General features: G+C 37.4%; 1 protein-coding gene across 2 annotated transcripts in view; it reads right to left on the reverse strand.

Annotated features, from left to right (window-relative positions):
- The window catches only part of CRY1 (cryptochrome circadian regulator 1), a 117,316-nt gene that overhangs the window by 22,863 nt on the left and 73,735 nt on the right, over positions 1 to 20,718 (reverse strand). For both annotated transcript variants that reach the window (XM_017888270.1, XM_017888269.1), the window contains exon 2: positions 11,465 to 11,572. In XM_017888270.1, the coding sequence (XP_017743759.1) occupies positions 11,465 to 11,572 (108 nt within the window). The remainder of the gene's footprint in view (positions 1 to 11,464; positions 11,573 to 20,718) is intronic.

Here is a 20,718-nt window from a genome sequence, read left to right on the forward strand (position 1 = left end):
GTTCAAGTGAAACAAAGAGTCACACATCTCTCACTTTCAACCAAAAGCTAGAAATAAGCTTAGTGAGGATGGCATGTTGAAAGCTGAGACAGGCCAGGCTGGGCACGGTGGCTCACACCTGTAATCCTAGCACTTTGGGAGGCCGAGGCAGGCGCATCACGAGGTCAGGAGTTCAGACCAGCCTGGCCAACATGGTAAAACCCTGTCTCTACTAAAACAAACAAACAAAAAAACCGGGCATGGTGGCGTGTGCCTGTAATCCCAACCTGGGATTACAGGTTGCAGTGAGCCAAGACTGAGCCATCGAACTCCAGCTTGGGCAACAGGGCAAGACTCTGTCCCAAACAAACAAACAAACAAAAAAACGAGAAAGAAAGCTGAGACAGGCCAAAAGCTAGGCCATTTGCACCAAACAATTAGCCAAGATGTCTACGCAAAGGTAAAGTTCTTGAAGGAAATTAAAAGTGCTACTCCAATGAACACATGAATCATAAAAAAACAAAGCAGTCTTAATGGTGATATGGAGACAACTTTAGGGATCTGGATAGAATATCAAACCAGATACAATACTCCCTTAAAGCACAGCCTAATCCAGAGAAAGGCCCTAAGTCTCTTCGATTCTGTGAAGGCTGAGAGAAGTGAGGAAGCTGCAGAAGGAAAGTTGGAAGCTAGCAGAGGTTGGTTCATAAGGTTTAAGCAAAGAAGCTGTCTCCGTAACCTAAAAGTACAAAGTGAAGCAGCAAGTGCTGGGTGGAGAAGCTATAGCAAGTTATCCAGATCTATCTAATCTAAGATAATGAATTAAGGTGGCTATACTAAACTACAGATTTTCAGTGTTGATGAAGCAGCCTTCTATGGGAAGAAGATGTCATCTAGAACTTTCACAGCTAGAGAGAAAAAGTCAATGCCAGGTCAGGCGCGGTGGCTCATGCCTGTAATCCCAGCACTTTGGGAAGCTGAGGCAGGCAGATGCTTGAGGTCAGGGGTTTGAGACTAGTCTGGCCAACATGGTGAAATCCTGTCTCTACTAAAAATACAAAAATTAGCCAGGCATGGTGGTGCATACCTGCAGTCCAAGCTACTCAGGAGGCTGAGACAGGAGAATCACTTGAGCCCAGGAGGCGAAGGCTGCAGTGAGTCAAGATTGTGCCACTGCACTGCAGCGTGAGTGACAGAGGAAGACTCCATCTCAAAAATAAAAAAAGAAGAAAACGTCAACACCTAACTTCAAAGCTTCAAAGGACAGGCTGACTTTTTTGTGAGGGGCTAATGTAGCTGGTGATTTTATGTTGAAGCCAATTCTCCTTGCCCATTCTAAAACTCCTAGGGCCCTTGAGAATTATGCTAAATCTATTCTGCCTGTGCTCTTTAAATGGAACAACAAAGCCTAGATGACAGCACATGTGTTTACAGCATGGTTTATAAATATATATATATATATATATATTTTTTTGAGATGGAGTCTCGCTCTGTTGCCCAGGCTGAAGTCCAGTGGCCGGATCTCAGCTCACTGCAAGCTCCGCCTCCTGGGTTTTACGCCATTCTCCTGCCTCAGCCTCCCGAGTAGCTGGGACTACAGGTGCCCGCCACCTCGCCCGGCTAGTTTTTTTTTTTTTTGTATTTTTTAGTAGAGATGGGGTTTCACCGGGTTAGCCAGGATGGTCTCGATCTCCTGACCTTGTGATCCGCCCGTCTCGGCCTCCCAGAGTGCTGAGATTACAGGCTTAAGCCACCGCGCCCGGCCTGGTTTATAAATATTTTAAGCTCTCCGTTGAGACCTACTGCTCAGAAAGAAAGACCCCTTTAAAAATATCACTGCTCATAGACAACGCACTTGGTCATCCAAAAGTTTCAATGGAGATGTATTAGGGAGATTAACATTGTTTTCATTCCTACCAATGTAACATCAGCTCTGCAGTCCATGGATCAAGGAGTAATTCTGACTTTCAAGTTTTATTAAGAAACACATTTTGTAAGGCTATAGCTGCCATAGACAGTGATTCTTTTGATGGTCTGAGCAAAGTAAATTGAAAACCTTTGGAAAGGATTCACCATTCTAGATGCTAATAAGAACATTTGTGATTCATGGGAGGAGGTTAAAATATCAACATTAACAGCAATTTGGAAGAAGTTGATTCCAGTCCTCATGGATGACTCTGAGGGTTTCAAGACTTCAGTGGAGGAAGGAACTACAAACGTGGTAGAAATAGCAATAGAACTAAATAAAACTAGAAGTAGAGCCTGAGGATGTGACTGAATTACTGCAAACTTATGATAAAACTTGAATGGATGAGGTGCTGCTTTCTACGTATGAGCAAGAAAGTGGTTTCCTGAAATGGAATCTCCTCCTGGTGAAGATGCTGTGAATATCAACAAAATGATAACAAAGGATTTAGCATATTGCACAAATTTAGTTGATGAAGCAGTGGCAGGGTTTAAGAGGACTGACTCCAATTTTCAAAGTTGTACTGTGAGTAAAATGCTATCAAACAGCATTGCATGCTACAGAGAAATCTTTGGTGAAAGGAAGTCAATTGATGTGGCAAACTTCATTATTGTCTTAAGAAATTGCAATAGCCACCCCAACCATCAGCAACCACTATGCTGATGAGCCAGTAGTCATCAGCATTGAGGCAAGAACCTCCACCAGCAAAAGATTATGACTTGCTGAAGGCTTAAATGATCACCAGTAATTTTTAGCAACAAAATATCTTTAATTAAGATGTGTATTTTTTTAGTCATAATGCTACTGTACACAGAAAAGACGACAATAAAGAAAACTTTCATATATACGCACTGAAAAGCAAAAAAATTGTGACTTGCTTTATTGTGATGTTTGCTTTACTGCAATATTTACTTTATTGTGGCAGTCTGGAACCAAACTTGTAACATCTGCCAGGTATGCCTGTATCAAGAATTGTAATTGTTAGCTACTAAAAGGTGGTCAACAACGACAAGGAATAAAACAGGAGATAAGGCTACACTTCAGTATGGTAGGTAGTAGCCACTAGGCCACGTGTGGCTTCTGAGCACTGAAATGTGACTAGCTGGCACTAAGATGAGCTGGAAGTGTAAAATACACACAAGATTTCAAGAACTTCATATTTTTTTTAAAACTCCTTATATATAGAATATTTTAGATATACTGTGTTGAATAAATCATTAAAATTAATTTCACCTGTTTCTTTTTACTTTTTTAAAGTGGCTATTAGAAAATTTTAAATTTAACATGCTTTCTGTTGGATGGTACTGCTCTAAGGTGTTCAAAAGTACCAATTGCAGAAAGCAGCTGCCACCTCTATGGGGAGGGAAAATAAGCAAGGAATGACTAAAAAAACTTAACAAAAGCTCCCTTCCACTAAGTCACTGAGATTCACGGGTCATTGGATGGAGCGTGCTGCCACAGGAACACACAACCTTCCCTGTAAAGAAACTTACCAGAGGGCAATGACCAAAACTGTTTCATACCAATAACCTGCTGGTTGGCTGAGAAACTTCCTGGCAGGTATGGGCTAACTGGAGGTGATCTGTAGAAGCTGTCCACCAGGTGGCATAGAAACTTCTCAGCGGGTGTAAGTAGGCTTACACAGAAATTCACCAGAGGGTGTATGTAGGCTGCAGCTGGTTCAGAAGGGCTGCTGAGGTGAATGCTACTGACCCTCCTGCATACTCATCTGCTGGCCCAGGGAAAAAAAGCACAAGTATATCAAGAAGAAAAGTTCTCTCCTGCTGTGACCTTGCAGAGCACCACCAACAATGTCTTTTGATAAAGCTTAATATCTAGCCAGCTGGCAAAGGAGAAATGTTTACAGTGTCCAGCTCCAGTATCACACAGTAGGGCAAGGTGGGTTTGGCGCTAAGAAATAATAAACTAATTAATGCATACTGATTTTCTTTATTGTTTTCTATTTCATTGATTCCCATTCCTCCTTATTTTTTGTTTTCTTTCTACTACCTACTATTGGTTTAAAGTGTTCTTTTTCTATCTTTAAGGTAGAAACTTAGTTCTTGATTTTTCCTTTTCTAATATAATATTGAAATATTATTTTAGAAAAAATATTAATTTTCCTCTAAGCACTGCGTTAGCTGAATTCTGTAAATTTTGATATACAGTCCTCCCTTTATCTGCAGGAAACTGGTTCCAGGACCCCCTGTGGATACCAAAATTCAGAGATGCTCAAGTACCTTATATAGAATGGTATAGCATTAGGATATAACCTGGTGTGTCAATATATATATATATATTTTGTGTGTTTTTTTTTTTTTTTTTTTTTTGAGACAGAGCCTTACACAGCCTTACAGTCGCGCAGGCTGGAGTACAGTGGTGCAATCTCGGCTCACTGCAACCTCCGCCTCCTGGGTTCAAGCGATTCTCCTGCCTCAGCCTCCTGAGTAGCTGGGATTAGGGGTGTGCACCATCATGCCTGGCTAATTTTTGTCTTTTTAGTAGAGACGGGGTTTCACCATGTTGGTCAGGCTGGTCTTGCGCTCCTGACCTTGTGATCCGCCAGCCTCGGCCTCCCAAAATGCTGGGATTACAGGCGTGAGCCACCATGCCCAGCCTTTTAGAGACTTCGTTTTCTCAATTCTCTAATGGGTTCAAACAAAATAAGAGAGAAAAAAAAAAACCTCTATAATTCTGTGTCATATTCACTTTCATCTCATTGTTAATATGGGAAACAATGATCTATTGTGAGTTTTTACATCTTAACCAGAGGTGGAAGTCCCTAGCTACTCTTCTTTTTTTTTTGAGACAGGGTCTCGCTCTGTTGCCCAGGCTAGAGTGCAGTGGCATGAATATGGCTCACTGCAGCATTAACCTCCTGGGTTGAAGTGATCCTCCCACCTCAGCCTCCTGAGTAGCCAGGACCACAGGCATGCACCACCACACCCAGCTAATTTTTAAAATTTTTGTAGAAATGGGGTCTCAGCATGTTGTCCAGGCTTATCTCCTTGTAAGAGCAGGTTTTTATTTTAAGCAACACGTAGTTACCTTTAAATTTCAATACCTGGATTTAACAGTAAGATTGCAAATAGCACCAACATATTTTCATTTGAGTAACTGGATATTCACTTTGCAATTTTTTTTTGAGAGAGGGTCTTGCTCTGTCGTCCAGGCTGGATTAGAGTGGCATGATCTTGGCTCATTGCAGTCTCAACTTTGCAGTCTCAAGTGATCCTCCTACCTCAGCCACTGGAGTAGCTAGGAGTACAGGTGTATGCTACCATGCCCAGCTGATTTTTAAAATTTTCTGTAGAGACAGAGTCTCACTATGTTGCCCAGGCTGATCTCAAACTCCTAGGCTCAAGCACTTGGCAATTTTAAGCACTAATATTTGTATCTATTTTTGTGTATTACAATTACTTGTTAATCAGAAAGGATAACAGGAACAACTAAACGAATATAAAGTTCTTGGCTTGGCGTGGTGGCTCACACCTGTAATCTCAGCACTTTGGGAGGCCAAAGCAGGCAGACCACTTAAGGTCAGGAGTTCGAGACCAGCCTGGCCAACATGGTGAAACCTCATCTCTACTAAAAATACAAAAATTAGCTGGGCATGGTGGCACACTCCTGTAGTCCCAGTTTCTCAGGAGGCTGAGGCATGAGAATCACTTGAACCCAGGAGGTGGAGGTTGTAGTGAGCTGAGATTGTGCCACTGCACTCTAGCCTGGGTGACAAAGTAAGACTTGGTTTCAAAAAACAAAAACAAAAACAAACCAAACCAAAACAAAAGAAATAGCACTCCCAAACAATTTAAAAAAAAGTTCTGAAGTCATAATTAATATACTGTGAAAATAATTAAGAAATGTAAAATTTGATAGTAAAACTAAAAGTTGTAAATCACATATGTCCTAGGAGAAGGCATTTATTTTTAAATTGACAGTAAATTAAACAGTATAATTACATAAAATGTTAAGCTACCTCACAAAATAATCCAAATACAAAGAAGTAAAACTCTAAAAATTTCCATCCATCCATCCATCATCCTTTCCTTCTGTTTCATAACTCTAGTCTTAGGGTCTAAACTACTATTTATATACTGAAGAGTCCTAAATTTAGTCCAGACTTCTCCCTGAGCACTAGATTTGAATGCCTTCTCAACATGTACACTAAGATGCTTAAAAGCCATCCCAAACTAAAAATTTATAAAATGAACTCCTTATTTTTCCCTTAAACTTGTTCCTCCATAGTCTTTGTTACTCCATTAAATGGGAATCCATTCTACCATGTGTCCAGGCTAAAAACCTAGAGTCATCCTTGACTCTCATATATCACATATAGGCAAACCTAATAGTCTCTATTTAAAAAATATATTCAAAACCCTACCACTTCTCAACACCTCTATAGCTACCCTGGTCCTGGTCATCATCATCTTATTCCTAAGTAACTGCCATGGCTTCCTAACTGATCTTTCTGCTTCTTCCTCTACAATACTTCCCAACCCCGTGTATTCTCCACAAACAGTCAGAGAAATTCTTTTAAATCATGAGTTAAATCATGTCACTCTTCTATTCAAAACTCTCCAATGGTATCCACTTCAGTTCGAGTAAAGGCTGAAGTTCCTAACATGATTATAGAGCCCTATGATCTGGCTTCCAGCCACCTCTCTGACGCCATTTCTTCTTTTCACTCACTGTGCCCTAGACACTGGCCTTCTTGTTTTCCCTAAACAAATCATGTACATGTCTACTTCAAGGCCTTTGCTAACTGCTGTTTCCTCTGCCTTCCATGCTCCTTCCCCATGTTTCAGTTAGCTTAGTGGAATTATTAATTCTCAAAATTCTGTCAGGTAACTGGATAGTTCTTTTATTGGTTTCACTTGGATCTGCTCATGAGGCTGTAATTCACTGGCAGCCTGGCTGGGGCTGGAGTGTCTAAGATAGTCAAACTCACACATCTCAGACTTTGATGTTGGCTGTTGTTTGGTCCAATCTCTGTATGTGGCCTCCCAAAGTTAGATATTCTACCCCAGGCTTTCTTACATGATAGAAGGAGCATCCTAAGAGGGGAAAAGTAGAAGTTGAAAGGTGGCTTAAGGCCTAGGATTTAGAATTCACAATGTCTTCTTTGACACTTGGTTAAAACAAGTTATAAGGGCAAGTCAGGTTAAAGGGGGTAGGGAAATAAACGCTACCTTTTGAAGGAAAGAGCTGCAAAATATTGTGGATATGATATACCACACCCCAGATGCATGGCTCACTCCTTTCATGTTTGTTCAAATGTCACCTTATCAGTGAGGCCTTCTATGATTCCATATAAAGTAACTAACTTTCCCTCACCTTGACATTTACTATCCCACATTTTACTCTTCTCTATAGCACGTATCACCACCTGACACTGCACATTTACTTATCTGTTTACTATCTGTCTCCTTCCACTACAGTGTAAGCACCATGAAGATAGAAATTTTTTGTTTCACTACTGTATCTCCAGTACCTCGGACACAGCCTTGTATATAGTAGGCACTCAATCAGTATCTGTTGAATACATTCTATCAAGTATGTGTCATGAATTAATACAGCAAGATCCAAAGTAACTTAAAAAAGCATAATATAAATTTTACTGTTGAAAAATGGTGACTTTATATGTTCTTTTATTCTGTGATTTTGAACAAAACATTTTATAATGCTTCAGTGTGGCCATCTATAGACTTTAGCCATATGTCTCTGTTTCTTAGATATAATGAGGCCAGGCACAGTGGCTCATGCCTGTAATCCCAGCACTTTGGGAGGCCAAGGCGGGTGGAGACTCCTGGATCCTGAAGCCAGGAGTTTAAGACCAGCCTGGTCAACTGGTGAAACCCTTTCTCTGCTAAGAATACAAAAATTAGCAAGCTATGGTGGTGCATGTCTATAATCTTAGCTACTTGGGTGGCTGAGGCACAAGAAGGGCTTGAGCCTGGAAGGCAAAGGTTGCAGTGAGCAAGACAGCACTACTGCACTCCAGCCTGGGCAACAGAGCGAGACTCTCTCAAAAAAAAAAATAAAAAACAGAAATAATTAAAAAAAAGAAACAGATATGAGAATGTTTTTCAAAAATCTAGATATTAATTATGCACCTAGTCTCTAAAACCAATAATTTAAACTCCTTATTAGAAGTTTCTGCAGGGCCTAGAAAAAGTCACCTTGTTAGCCTATATTAAGTCAAAGTTTAACTTAGAAAAAAAACTAAGTAAAAAAACACCAGAAAAAATGATGATAGTTTATTAGATATATATGTGTTTACTTATGTGTGTATAAAAATGTTCTGACCCCTTCCTGAATCTACTCCTTATAAACAGAATAAATTGAGTGAATGACACAGAAGAAAGATACATACTAGGGGAGATATCAGTACTGGAGCCACTGCCACAACTATCCCAATTAACTAAGGGCACTGTTACCAGGTCTAAACTAGCCTTACCTCCAATGTGGAAAACCAGATTAATTACCTATTAAAAATCCCACTACTACTACTTGCTGTACTAGAACCATATTAAGACCTGAGACACTAATTAAGTGACTCAGCTAGTTAATGACAGAAGAATCTTCTCCCTCAGAGAAACTTGGTTCTGATGGTTAGGGTGAAGGTGGGGGATGATATGTTTTTAATTATATATCCTTTCAGCCTTTTTTTATTTTTTATTTTTTTATTTTTTAAAAAAAACACATGCACGTTGAACCTATAAGCAAAAAGTAAAAATCAAAACATTAATTCAATAAAAAAGGAATTAATTCCCTCTATGGCTCTAGATATGGTAAATAAACCTAAAAGGAAGTTTTCATAAACGGCATTTTATACAGACTTCTATATGCAGCTAAAGAAAAAATCAGAATAAAATAATAAGTACTATATGTATATGTATGTGTTCATGTATCTGTATATTATGGCCCATGTGGAAACCCATTCCCCTCTGCCAAATTGATAAGATAGGACATCATTTAAATACAGAAGATAGTTTGGCCCAATAATGTGCTATTTTAGGCAGAAGAAATCTCAAAACAAAGAACACTTGCTGGTTTGAAAAACGTTGGTTCAAAACAAGTAAATAAGAATTTTGTTATTTTAAGGCAACTAGGGCTAGGTGCTATGGCTCATGCCTGTAATCCCAGCGCTTTAGGAGGTTGAGGGAGGATTGCCTGAGGCTAGAAGATTGAGACTAGCCTGGGCAACACAGCAAGACTACCAAAAAAATAAAAATTAGCCAAGTATGGTGGTATACAACTGCAGTCTTAGCTATTCAATTCTGTAGTCCTAGGATCACTTGAGCCCAGGAGTTTGAGGCTGCAATGAGCTACGATGGCACCACTGCACTATAAGTGGGGCAACAGAGCAAAACTCTGTCTCCCTGGCCCCAAACAAAAAAAGGCAACTCCACTTAGGATTCATTTTATTTATACCAAACAGATTTAGAGATAGGGTTGAAACAATTATCCACACACACTCTTATACTCATGAGTTGCTGATAAATTATTACCATTGCTTCTGATATGCTTTCTTGTTAGAACTCTCCCAAATACCTAGGTTAAATTCTAACTCGATGTATTACAGTTGTGAACACTCTTTAATGAATGTAAATGAATGTAAATTTTCACTAACATTAAATGTGTCTTTCATACAAGCAAAAAAAAATAAAAAAAAAAAAAAAGAAGGGCTAAGTAATGTTAATTTGATTCCCAGCACCGGGGATTGATCTTCTCATTCACAGAAAGGAGCTGTTCTCTTCTACATTAAGAGATACAAATAGAAACACTGCTATTTCAAAATCTGATGAATCAAATGCTTCAAGAAAAAGCAGATACACATTTATGAAGTCTAATAGTAGTTGATATGGTTTGGGATCTATGTCCTCACCCAAATCTCAAGTTGAATTATAATCCCCAATGTTGGAAGTGGGGCCTGGTGTGAGGTGATTGGATCATGGGGGCAGATTTTCCCCGTTGGTGCTCTGACTGTGAGTGAGTGCTTGCAAGATCTGTTTTTTTTTTTAAAGTGTGGCACCTCCCCACTCCTTCTCTTTTCCTCCTGCTCTGGCCATGTGAAGTTCTCACTTCCCCTTCACCTTCCACCATGACTGTTAAGTTTCCTGAGGCCTTCCCAGAGGCCACTATGCTTCCTGTACAGCCTGCAGAATCGTGAGCCAATTAAATCTCTTTTCTTTATAAATTATCCAGTCTCAGATATTTCTTTGCAGCAATGTGAGAATGGACTAATACAGTAATAAACAGGAAGGGATGAATATAAAAAGGGCAATGAGGAAACTCAGTTTCTGGTCTGGGCATTTCCATGAGCTAGTTGTATGATTTTGGGCAACTCATATACTTTCTAGGCCTAATTTTTTTCATTTGGAAAAATGGGAAGAAATAAGACTAGGTATCTTAAACATTTTTAAAGATTTGTAAGCTCCTACTAAGTTTTTTAAAAAGCACTACAGTGCCAGGCGTGGTGGCTCACATCTGTTATCCCAGCACTTTGGGAGGTCAAGGCAGGTGGATCACCTGAGGTCAGGAGTTTGAGATCAGCCTGATCAACACGGTGAAACCCTGTCTATACTAAAAGTACAAAATTAGCCAGGCATGGTGGCAAGCGCCGGCAATCCCAGCTACTCAGGAGGCTGAGGCAGAAGAATCACTTGAACCCAGGAAGCAGACGTTGCAGTGAGCCGAGATCGCACCACTGCACTCTAGCCTGGGCGATAAGAGCGAGACTCCATCTCAAAAAAAGAAAAAAAAAAGCACTACAAATTCTGTATTATTGGTAAAATGTCCATTGTTACAACCCTTTGACCCAGAAAGTCTCCTAAGAATTATCTCACAAATGTACTGGCCCATGTGAGCAAAGATTCATGAACGTGGACAAGTATGTTCACTGGCATTTGTATTAACAAAAGGCCTACAGAGAAAATAATTAGACGTTCAGTAGAAAGCTAGTTTAAAAAATTATAGCCATCTACAAAATGGAATACTATGAAGTCATCTGAAAGACTGAGGAAATGATATGGAACAACTTCCAAAACATATGGTTATGTGAATAAAGCATGGCAGAGAATGGCGTGTATAGTGTGTCATTTCAACTTTTAACAAAGGGGATAGTAACACAGACACAAACACATGGATGTGTGTGTGTGTGTGTAATATGCACACACACAAAAAAATTCTTTTTTATGCAAAGAATATTTCTAATTGGATACACAAGAAACTGGAATTGGATACATAAGAAACTGGTAGTAGCTGTTGCTTCTGGGAGGGGAACTAGCAGTTTAAGGTAGAAGAAAGATTGAACTGCTCATTGTAAACTATTTTCCCACTGTCTGATTTTACCACGTATAGCTTTTCATTAAATAAAGAAAAAAAAAACCCACAAAATTTTTACTTGAAAATATTTATATTCTCTACACCTTAAATTAGCCAAAAAACCTTATTTACCAAATATGTAATATTCTCCGAGAAAAGATTGTTTTATGCAAATATTTTTCAAATTACCTTGAAAAGCCTGGGAAACACATCTGCTGGTTGTCCACGAATCACAAACAGACGGGAGTTTAATTTTCGTAGATTGGCATCAAGATCCTCAAGACACTGAAGCAAAATCTAGGAGAGAAGAAAATATTATTTAAATTATTAAATTATATTTAGAAAGAGCATAAATTATTACAAAATCCATGTTATTCTAAAAGTTGAAATGCCAACCTATCATCTTATTACCTCTTAGTTGATATATTAAATTACCTTTTTCCCAAAACATACTAATATAATTTTAAATTACCGAGCACAATTACTAGTATTTTAATGAAATACTGAATAAAATCACTAATTTTCATTAAATAAGTGACTTTAGCAAAAATTTAATTAATTTGTTGAACATAAAATAGATAAAGAAGTATCAAAGCAATTAAGAGAAATTGGTTTCATTATTTAAACTTGATGAAATACTTTCTACATGAAAATGGCTTTTCATATAGAAAGAAAACTTGAAAATCTAGAATATCTACTACTGGGGGGAAAAAAACAGAAACATCCTATGTAATGAATAAGCAAGTGAATAAGAATATCATGGTAAAAAGGAATCTGAGGGGACAAAAAAAAAGAATGAGTATTTTTTTGTAATATTGTAATCATTTAAGAGATTGAAATCATAATGCCCATTTTCAAGTTTCTAATTTATTAAAAAAAGAAACTAATAATAAGTAGATGCCAAATTATGTGGTTATTAATTCTCTGAGTGTAGAAAATGCCAGATTAACTTCTAAAAATAAGAAAAGGTTTCATGGAGTTGGGGTGGAGATTATAGCTTTTTTCAATGAAGTAAGTAGTAACAAGGCTTACACATGACAGATATCTAGGAAAATTCTGGGACAGTACCAGGAGACTGCTTACTGTGCATCTTCTGTTGTGAAGAAATGGAATATTCCCCAAGAGCACATTTAAAAGAGGTATCACCCATGGAAGGTCCAATCTTATTATTTGACTCATGTTAATTTTCATCTAGATTCTGTTCTTTTCAGCTGGACATATCTTATTTCCTATTTTGCTTCTTTTATGTTCTTGATCTTAAGGTTAAGTATTTGTCTGTCTTTTCCACAGGCCACATGGTCTTTCAGAATAGTGATTATGTCTTACTTGTGAAGAGGAGTGATTAAGAAGCAGGGAAATGCATATTCTATAAGTGCACTGTCTAATATGGTAACCAAAAGCCACATGTAGCCATTTAAATTTAAGTTACTTAAATTTAAAAATCAGTTCCTTAGTCACACTTGCTGCATTTCAAGTCCTCAACAGCCACATGTATCGCTGGTGGCTACCATACTCAACAGTATAGCTACAGAACATTTCCATCATTGCAGAAAGTTCTACTGGACAGATTGTTCTAAAAAGTTGCTTGGTCTAGATCATTTTGTTCTCTTTATTGATTCCGATCCCATCATTTCACCAAATAAGTCTTGTTGATTTTTTACAACTGTAGTTATTAGTGACATAAGTACACTAATCAGGTCTGACACTTCTTCCTCTTTAGGAGCACCATCTTCCTCTTTAGCAGCACAGCTTGAAGAGTCACAGTGCTACATTTTTATGAGGATGCTAAAGACATCCCACCATTACACCTTAAGAAGTCTCATGAGTTTCCAAGTAGGAAGCAATCCTTTCTATCCCCACATTTATATTTTATCACATCCCTTTTCTGACTTGGTTTGCAGTCACCTCCCTAACACCTGATCCCCACCTTAACCCACCACTACCAATGTACAAATACTTAAGGGGATGTACTAAGACTGTTGTTGTTAGATGGATAGTGATATAAAAGCATCGGAGTTTAATAAAATTATCTCCAACTATGAATAATTTATCATGTCTGGTAACAAACGTTTATTGGGAAGCATCTAATTTTATGTATTTGCTTGGCAAGAAGAGTTACTAGACAGAACAAAGATCAAAAGTTTTACACAGATCAAAATTAAGAAGTTGAAAGAACTAGCAATTTTAAGTTTTCTTAAATTGAAACAGTACAAAACTTAAATGTCCTGGAGGGGTAATCTAAGGCAATAATAATCCCCTAATCTCTGTTGCACCATTAGTTTCAAAATCTTCCCCACCAGAAATGAGGAAGAACTGAGAACAGCCAAGAGTTCTCCATATTCAACTTTTTGGTCAAACGATTCTATGTGGTACAAGAGTTCAATGACAGTAAGATGGGAAAAGAAATAAACCCAAAGGACATGATTAATTCATAAAATGAAGAATTAAGTATGATTAATAATTAATTAATAACCTTTCCCTTTCTTAATAGGCTGAATAAGCATTCTTAATGCTTTTAATAAACTTTTTTTTTTTTTTTGAGACAGGATTGTGCTCTGTTGCTAAGGTTGGAATGCAGTGGTGCAATCATGGCTCACTGCAGCCTTGACTTCTCCCACCTAAGCCTCTAGAGCAAATGGGACCACAGACATATGCCACCATGCCCAGCTAATTTTTGTAGTTTTTGTAGAGGGGGGGGGGGGGGTCTCCCCACGTTGCCCAGGCTGGTCTCGAACTCCTGGCCTCAAGTCATCCTCCCACCTCAGCCTCCTGAAGGGCTGGGATTACATGCATGAACCATCACAGGCCTGGCCTTAATAAACATTATAGGAACCAAACAAATGCACAGAATGATATGGACTAAAGTAATGTGCTGCAATGGGAAAAGTTTTGAAACCTAAGAATTAATTTTGTTTTGGTACTTCATGAAACAAAGGACTAAAAGCTGTATTGAAGTATGGTGTTCTTCTTCCACAGATACAATTTACATCTCTCGTTTCACATAAACGTTACATAGATTTAAAAAATAGAAGAACTTAAAAAATAATATATGTACTCTGTAATCAAATATTTTAAGTAGAAAAGATCCGAGAAGAAAAGCAAAAGAGAAGGCTAAAGCAGAACACACTATGATGCTATTCTTTGTTATAAGGCTTTTAAAACTACTTGCATATATTACTTTCATAAAATTTACATTGCATGTATCTACTTTTGTTTATATGTGCACAAGAAAATAATTGGAAAATACTTACCAAGCTATTAATCATATCTCCCCTTAGGAAGTGGGGTTTGAGATAGGGGTGAGAAAGAGAGAAACAAACACATCTTTTTAACTTCATAAAAAAGTTAAAAATTGATAATTAGCATACATTTCTTCAAAGCAGAAGAAAAGTGAGATACGCTACGTATGTTTCTGGTTTAATACATGGTGAATTATCCTTTCGAGGCAATGGACATACTTCTACAGCACCAATTTTCATAGTTTCATAGTACTCCTTTGCACAGATGTCCTATAATTTAACAAGTCTATCAACAAATTACTATCCTTAAATCAATTCTGAAAAGTCCTATCTAGTCTCCTCATCTGTAAAACTGGGACAGTAATAGGACCTGTCTCATAGCATTGTTCGTGAGAATTAGGTAAATTAAAAGTGGCTGGGATTACAGCAGTATGCCACCACACCTGGCTAATTATTTTTGTATTTTTAGTAGAGATGGGGTTTCACCATGTTGGCCAGGCTGGTCTTGAACTCCTGACCTCAGGTGATCCACCTGCCTCAGCCTCCCCGAGTGCTGGGATTACAGGCATGAGCCATCAGGCCTTGGCTCTAACTACAGTTTTCTTAACCTATATTTTGGTTTCTGTATTTGGCAAATAAATCTCATTACATGCATTGTATAATTTGTTGAAAAGATTAGAAACAGGATTAAGTGACGTAGTAGGGATGTCTTGTATAACTGTTGAAAGGATTAGAAGCCTCATAAAATCATCTAGTAGAGTCTCTAGTACATGGTAGATATGTATCAAACAGAAGTTGTTATTTTCCCTTGAGAATTATTCCTGTTTTTTTTTTTTTTTTTTTTTTAAAACACCCCATGGATTTCTATGTGTAAATACTTGGGCATGACAAAAGAAAACATGAATTAGCTGGATGCCTATACCTGTATATAGAATTACTTTGAACTCATAACTTCATCTGAATGTGACTTTGAACTACGATTTCAAGGAAACCTTTCCCAGTAGCAAGGTCAATGTGACTATGAATATTATAAAACAAAGTACAATGCAATTAAGACTCAACTAATCTCTAAGCATACAATTTTTCCTTGATAATACCTCCAACAGCCCAGGTTCAAAGTATCAACTCAGTGATGGGTGTGATTTCTTTTTAATACTGAATGAATAATGTTACTTCAAAACTATACAAAATCTAATGCTCAATCCTCTAACCTTAACTGGAAAAAGGATTAGATCTGTCAGAGTTCAGATTCAGTGTGTTCCAAGGAACACACCAAGTTCAACCTTAATGTAATAGAAATGCATGTGCTCTGGGACACTCAATATTGAATGAATGATTTATTTTTAATATATTCCACTGAAAATACATATGACATCATCTTAATAGGAACATACTTTCATACCTTCTCCAACTTGGCATATATATTATTTTCTGGTGCTACACGCATTTGAAGGCTCAGTTAATAATGCTATTAACTACATACAACAGATTGCTTTTTAAATAGGCCAAATGATAGTAAAACTCACTACATTACATCCCTTCATATAACTACTGCCTACATAGAAGCACAGTCTTCATATTATTTAATTACAATACTGAACGCACCACTTTAAACTAAATTGAAGAGATACTAGGTGACAAAATATATTTCTTCACTTTAAACATTTTAAGGATGTTTTTTCCCCTCAGGAGATCACTATCTATTGCTATTATTTTAAAAATTATATGCAGTAAGCTTCCTTATACCACTTCCAAAAGATGACTTCAGCATGAATCCACAGAAATATTTTCCTAAAGTAGGTCATTGCTATAGCAACCAGTGGACGGTTTAGTATACTCCGTCACAATGACCTACTTTCCAGTCTGTGCTAGAACAGCTTTATATAACTAGAATTTCTAGTTCTGTCTATGAAATAGTCCAAAAAAGGCAATGGTAAGATACAACATAATCCTGTTGCTGCTGAAAACAAGGCATTAAGAACTAACATGTATCATACCAGAGTAAAGCCATGTGGTTCTGTATGCTAGTTTGTAAAATATATCTTACACACTCAGCAACAAAAACTACACTTACAGTATCTAAACAAGAACAACTCATTGCTCACCCCAAAGAACTGATGCAAAGAATATAAACTAAAACCACTAAAACTACAAGAAGAATAACCTTATTATCCACATAAAACAAGAGTTAAATGTAGAAAAAATTAAAGTTCTGTATACACTATCACAAAGAAAAAAAAAATGGAGATTCTCAGTCATTAACCAGTCTGTTATATTTTATTAGAGATTTTAAAAATACAACAATTTGTGTCTGTGTAAATTTAATAAAGTTTACATATGCTCTTTTCTCTGGTTTGTAACAAATTTTTAGTGCTTTCATCTAACTTAATTCTATTTAAATTGTCTGGATATTTGTGATACACACGTTCCCTGAAGATAAGAGTTTAATGTTCAATAAAGATGAAATATATCTTTTAAAAGCAAATTTTGCATTTGCCAGACTCTAAAAGCCATAAACCAGTAGACCTGTATCACTTTTTATAACTAATATTTTGCAATGCCCTCTTTTAAATCCTGAAATAAAAGACCTAGATAATATAACATATCCATACACACAATTTTAAAGCATTAATATAATGCTCTACTTGAAATATACAGGAGAAATTAAAGGAAAGTCATTTATATTTTAAAAACAAATAACATGTACATCTAGAGGTAAATACATGGGCACGATATAAGGAGACAATGAATTAAAACTCCATGTCCACACCTACATACAGAATCATTTTAACAGCTACAAAACAGACTAATACAGTTGTGTTACTGGTGACTCAAACACCATACACCATGAGTGATACTGTCTTTGGTGATGCAATTTTCTTAAATATTGACCAAGACAGTAAAGTTCAGAAAAAAAGCAAAGTACAATATTTCCTTTATTTACATAGGTGATAAATGCATTCCAGGAAAACTCAGTATATGTTAAAATTGTATTTTAAAAACCCTACTGTTTATACATAAAGACTTAGGCTCTAGGTTCAGAACATTATGAATAAGTTTTTCACTTACATTAAACATCTGGAAGAACATTTGAAATTTATGTGGAACTCAGAAAAACTATTTTATTTACTTATTTATCTTAGAGATAGGGTCTCATTATGTTGCTCAGGCTGGTCTCAAATTCCTGGAATCAAGTGATCCTCCCATCTCAGTTCCTGAATAGCTGGAACTATGTGCATGCACACTATGGCACCTAGAGACAACTATTTTGAGGGATTACTGTGAGTACTGAAAGAAATCTTCCATTCTTGGCCTCTCCTTACTAATTCCACTAGCACCTTCCAATCATTGTGACAAACGGCTGGACACAGTGGCTCATGCCTGTAACCCCAGCACTTTTGGGAGGCCAAGGTGGGTGGATCACTTGAGCACAGGAGTTCGAGACCAGCCTGAGCAACATAGGGAGACCTCATCTCTACAAAAAATACAAAAAAAACTAGCCAGGCATGGTGGCACATGCCTGTAGTCCTAGCTATTTGGGGTGGGCTCAGGCAGGAGGATCAATTGAGCCTGGGAGGTTGAGGCTGCACTGAGCTGGCTGTGATCATGCCACTGCACACTGTACTCCAGCCTGGGGGACAGAGTGAGGTCTTGCCTCAAAAAAAAAAAAAAAAAAAAAAAAAAAAAAAAAAAAAAAAATCATTATGACAAAAATTCCTCTACAAAATTTCTAAAACGCCTTTGAAGGAGTGAAACTGTTAATTACTTCTATAATTTCAATCACTGATTTATGAGTCATACAAAGATAAATGAGGTTCCAATACTCACGGAGCTTAAAACCTAAAAAAGGAACCTGAATATGTATATTATGTACACAAACACTACAGAACTGGCTATGGTAGAATACAACATATAAAATACAAATAGATATCACTAATGTGCTCTGAAAAATCAGGTGGGAGAAATCATTTCTGGATTTTTCTTTCCCTGTTTTGATACGGGGAGCGGCTTAGGCAAAAATTTCAAGGATGTGGTGGTGATGGTAGGCAGTGACCCTGAAGTATCAATACAATAGCAGGAGATAAGGAAGGAGAATTAAAGGCCACTGGACTGTAGCCTGCAACTAGGCCTTGTTCACCACTTCCCACTGTCCAATTCCTGACATATAGCAGGAGTTCAATAAATATCTAATGACTAAATTAATGAAAGTAGAAGAAAGTGATTTTAAAGGCTTGATTCAATAGTCAATGAAGAAGGAACATGAATGGGAAAGAATATTCTCTGAATGTCTATTGTGCTGGATACTTTACATATATCATATTCCCAACAACTTTACAAGGTATCTCATTTTTAAAATGATGGAATCTGAAACTCACCAAGGACACTTCCAAACCCAGGTAAACAATGAAGCAGAAAATTTAATCTGGATGTCTCTGACTCCAAACCACAGTGCTCTTTGTACTACATAATGTGACTTTCCTACAGAATATGTAATAATCTAAGATGTTTTAGGAAAATTAATTTGACAGCTTTAAGAACATAACAATGACTAGAATATAGTTTTTGTTCTCAAGTTGAGGAATAGGTGTGTGTATCAATTAAGAAGAATTTAGGATATACCATGGTAACAAATCAGTCAAAACAGGTCTCATGGCTAAGTTAGTCTTTGAAAAGGTAGGAAAGCATAATTTTCTTGCAGGAAGGGACACAGAATAACAGTGTACAGTAATGATGTCTACCACAATATCTAAGCATTGATATTATGTGCCATGTGGTAAATTTTATTATGAAGAATGTATTATTGGCAGCCCAGAAGAAACTGAACTATGTGGTGGTGGGGAAGGGGGCAGGGGAAGGCACAAAGAAGAAAAGATTTGAGTCGAATTTAGAATTAATAGGTGTTGCTTAAGGTGATAAAGCAGAAATGGGCAACCAAAGCAGAAAAAATAGTATGTATTCTTAAATCACAGAAATTCAAAAGAGCTGGGGTTGGGGTACCTGGGGAAGGACTGTAAGTATTATGCTTTCTATACTAAGGATGTATATTCTCTCCAACACAAGCTTTAACATTTAAAATATATTCAAATCAATGTCAAAACAAACCTGTTATCAACTTCTGTTGTTGACAGTACACCGGATTAAGATACCCTAACAGAAATAACTAACAAACTGAGAAACAACAACAAAAGTTCTTAAAATAATTCACTGGGTTGTCCAAAAAGCAAGAAGGCATAATAGGTCACAGGGAGCTAAAGTCAGCTTTAGCCCTGGGGATCTCTGCAGAGCCCTCGGAACTCTGAGCTTCATCTGGGTTGAAGAGGACAGAAGACAAAGCCCAAGGCCCACCGAAAGGAAGCTAATAATAGATTCAATATAAAGTGGGCTTCCAAAAGCTTTAGTAAATAAGACACAAACCCCCTTTTTTTTTTTTTTGCTTATTATACCCAGACTGCTCTGAAAGGTATAAATCTTAAGTCACAGATGAAGACTACAAGGAAACTTATCCGTCTCTAGTCAGTTTGGGTTGAAAGAAAATAAAATCTCTCCCTGAATGGAAAGGAAAAAACAGTAACTTTACAGTAGTGAATACTGGCAAGTACTACCTTAACCACACAATCAGAGTCAACATCACTAGGTCAATCATGTTGATATTATGTTCACTCTGACTTGATGTGATGAGAAAACAATTTCACCTCTGTGGTATTTTCCCACAAACCCCTAGTTTAATTACAAAAAAAATCAGAGAAACCCAAATTGAGGGCCGTTCTACAAAAACATTTGACCAGTACTCAAAACCACAGAGGTCATAACAAATAAAGAAAGCCTGAGAAACTGTTACAGAGGAGACAAAGGAGACATATGACTAGATGCAGTGTGGTATTCTAGATGGGACTGTGGAAAAGAAAAACTTAGTGGAAATCTGAATAAAGTCTGGAGTTTAGTTAGTACTATGGTTTTCTTTTCTTTTTTTTCTTTCTTTTTTTTTTTGAGACAGAGTTTTGCTCTTGGTGCCCAGGCTAGAGTGCAGTGGCGTGATCCTGGCTCATTGCAACCTCCGCCTCCCGGGTTCAAGCAATTCTCCTGCCTCAGCTTCCCAAGTAGCTGGGACTACAGGCATGTGCGACCACGCCTGGCTAATTTTGTACTTTTAGTAGAGATGGGTTTTTGCCATGTTGGCCAGGCTGGTCTGGAACTCCTGACCTC

The sequence above is a fragment of the Rhinopithecus bieti genome, unplaced genomic scaffold (assembly GCF_001698545.2).
Source record: "Rhinopithecus bieti isolate Rb0 unplaced genomic scaffold, ASM169854v2 scaffold_17930, whole genome shotgun sequence".
Taxonomy (NCBI): domain Eukaryota; kingdom Metazoa; phylum Chordata; class Mammalia; order Primates; family Cercopithecidae; genus Rhinopithecus; species Rhinopithecus bieti.